Source organism: Trichechus manatus, unplaced genomic scaffold (assembly GCF_000243295.1).
Source record: "Trichechus manatus latirostris isolate Lorelei unplaced genomic scaffold, TriManLat1.0 scaffold00037, whole genome shotgun sequence".
Lineage (NCBI taxonomy): Eukaryota > Metazoa > Chordata > Mammalia > Sirenia > Trichechidae > Trichechus > Trichechus manatus.
This window is the reverse complement of record NW_004443973.1, coordinates 15,065,037-15,067,094: the sequence shown is the minus strand read 5'-3', so window position 1 is coordinate 15,067,094 and position 2,058 is coordinate 15,065,037. Positions and strand designations below refer to the sequence as shown.

The 2,058-nt window shown below is 40.8% G+C and overlaps 1 protein-coding gene across 1 annotated transcript in view; it reads right to left on the bottom strand.

Moving 5' to 3' along the window:
- The window catches only part of LRP2 (LDL receptor related protein 2), a 153,320-nt gene that overhangs the window by 93,376 nt on the left and 57,886 nt on the right, over positions 1-2,058 (bottom strand). The window contains exon 15 of the mRNA XM_012555290.1: positions 1,475-1,615. Within this exon, the coding sequence (XP_012410744.1) occupies positions 1,475-1,615 (141 nt within the window). The remainder of the gene's footprint in view (positions 1-1,474; positions 1,616-2,058) is intronic.

The following is a 2,058-nucleotide window of genomic DNA, read 5'->3' as shown; positions in this document are numbered from 1 at the left end:
AAGGACTAGAAAGCAGAAGGGGACAGGAAAGCTGGTGATAGGGAACCCAAGGTTGAGTAAGGACAGTGTTGACATGTAGTGGGGTTGTTAACCATTGTCATAGTGCAACATGTGTACTCTTTAGTGAGAAACTATTTTGTTCTGTAAACCTTCATCTATAGTGAGAATAGCAGCACAACTGGAAGAGCGTAGTCGATGTCACTGAACTGTGCATGTAGAAATCTTTGAAATGGTGTACCTTTGGCTATGTATATTTTCACCAAAAAAAAAGGTTGAGAAGGGAGAGGGTTGACATGTTGTGGGGTTGTTAACCAATGTCATATAACAATATGTGTGCTACTGTTTAACAAGAAACTATTTGTTTTGTAAACCTTCACCTGAAGTACAATAAAATAAAAGAAAAAAAAAGAATGAGAAAGGGAGCTGGAGGTATACTCATAAAAAAATAAATATTGAATGAGGGATTTTAAAACAATGTAATGTTGACATTGTTTTTAAAACAAGGGGTTTTTACCTGAATCTAGAATTACCTACAAAGTTAACAAATTCATCTTAGGAAGAATAAGAACAAGCATTTGTCAATGGCATAAAAAAAAGTGTTGGAAAAGTGAAAATAAGAGAAATATATATTGTAAGAGAGCATTCCAGCATCAGGTGAGGCATTCAAAGGCGAAGAAAGGAAGCATACAAGGCAGGAAGGAAACCAAGAGCATAGAGGCAGATATAAAGAGAAAGGCTGAACTGAAAAGTCAAAAACTAGTTGAGGAATTGAGCCACCCCAACACTCAGGAGTTTACTTTGGAATATACCAATAAAGCCAGGTAGGACTGAGTTGTGATTATCTGGCTTAAAGGAGCATAAGCGGTGGTCTAGAAGTCAATAAAAGTGTTGAGAAGTATTTCCCAGTCAAGTTAAGACTAACAACTAAGGTGGAAAAGGTATACACACAATACAGAAAAGAACTCAAAATTAAATCATATGGAATGTCAAGACCATACTTAATAAAAGTAGACAAGGATTTCAGGAGGAAAACAAAGGGGAAAGAGAGCCCAAGAAAACCTCAGGCATGGAATTGAAGAAAAGTACCAAAGGACAGGAGTCCCTGGATAGTATAAACAGTTAAGACACTCTAACCGAATGATTGGAGGTTCGAGTCCACTCAGAAATGCCTCAGGAGAAAAGCTTGGAAATCTACTTCCAAAAAAATCAACCATTGAAAATCCTACGGAGTTCAGTTCTACTCTGACACTCATGGGGTCGCCAACCACATGGCAACTGGTTTGGTCACCACAGGGCAGAAATTTACATCTTCAAACACAGCTCTGTGTGTAAAGGGGGGAGATACACTGTGGGCTACAGAAAGCTTATCCGTGGTTAAGAGGGAAGATGGGGAGCTAGCCCAGTCCAAAAGCAGTAGTTGTCTGGGTAGGGACGTGCTGCCTGCCGGAAAGACAGTCCAAAACAGACTTCTTACCAACACAGTGGTGGTTGTCGTCAGCCAGGTCGAAGCCAAGGGTGCACTTGCAGCGGTAACCCAAACCGTCATTATCTAATATGTGGCTGATGACACAGACCTGTTCACAACCTCCATTGTTATTTCCACAAGGATTTACAGCTGGAGTAAAGGAAAAGTACCAGTTAGAAATGTATAATTATCCAAGACATGTAAGGTCAATTTGAGCCCTATAGATGAAACACAGTAGTAACGGGTTTGAAACTCAATGGAGACATCACTACCCACTACTGGGTACACTCACTCACCCAGTTTCATTGCTCTCAAATTGGTGGTGGCAAAAAACAGGCCTATTGCCCCATAAAACCAAATGGGACTAATGAGGCACAGCAGCCAGGGACAAGGGCCAGAAGGCCGAAGGAGGCAGGAAAGCTGGTGATAGGGAACCCAAGGTTGAGGAAGGATAGTGTTGATGTGTTGTGAGGTTGTTAACTGTTGTCATAGGGCAACATGTGTACTAACTGTTAAATGAGAAACTATTTTGTTCTGTAAGCCTTCATCTAAAGTGAGCATAGCAGCACAATTGGAAGAGCGTAGTCGATGTC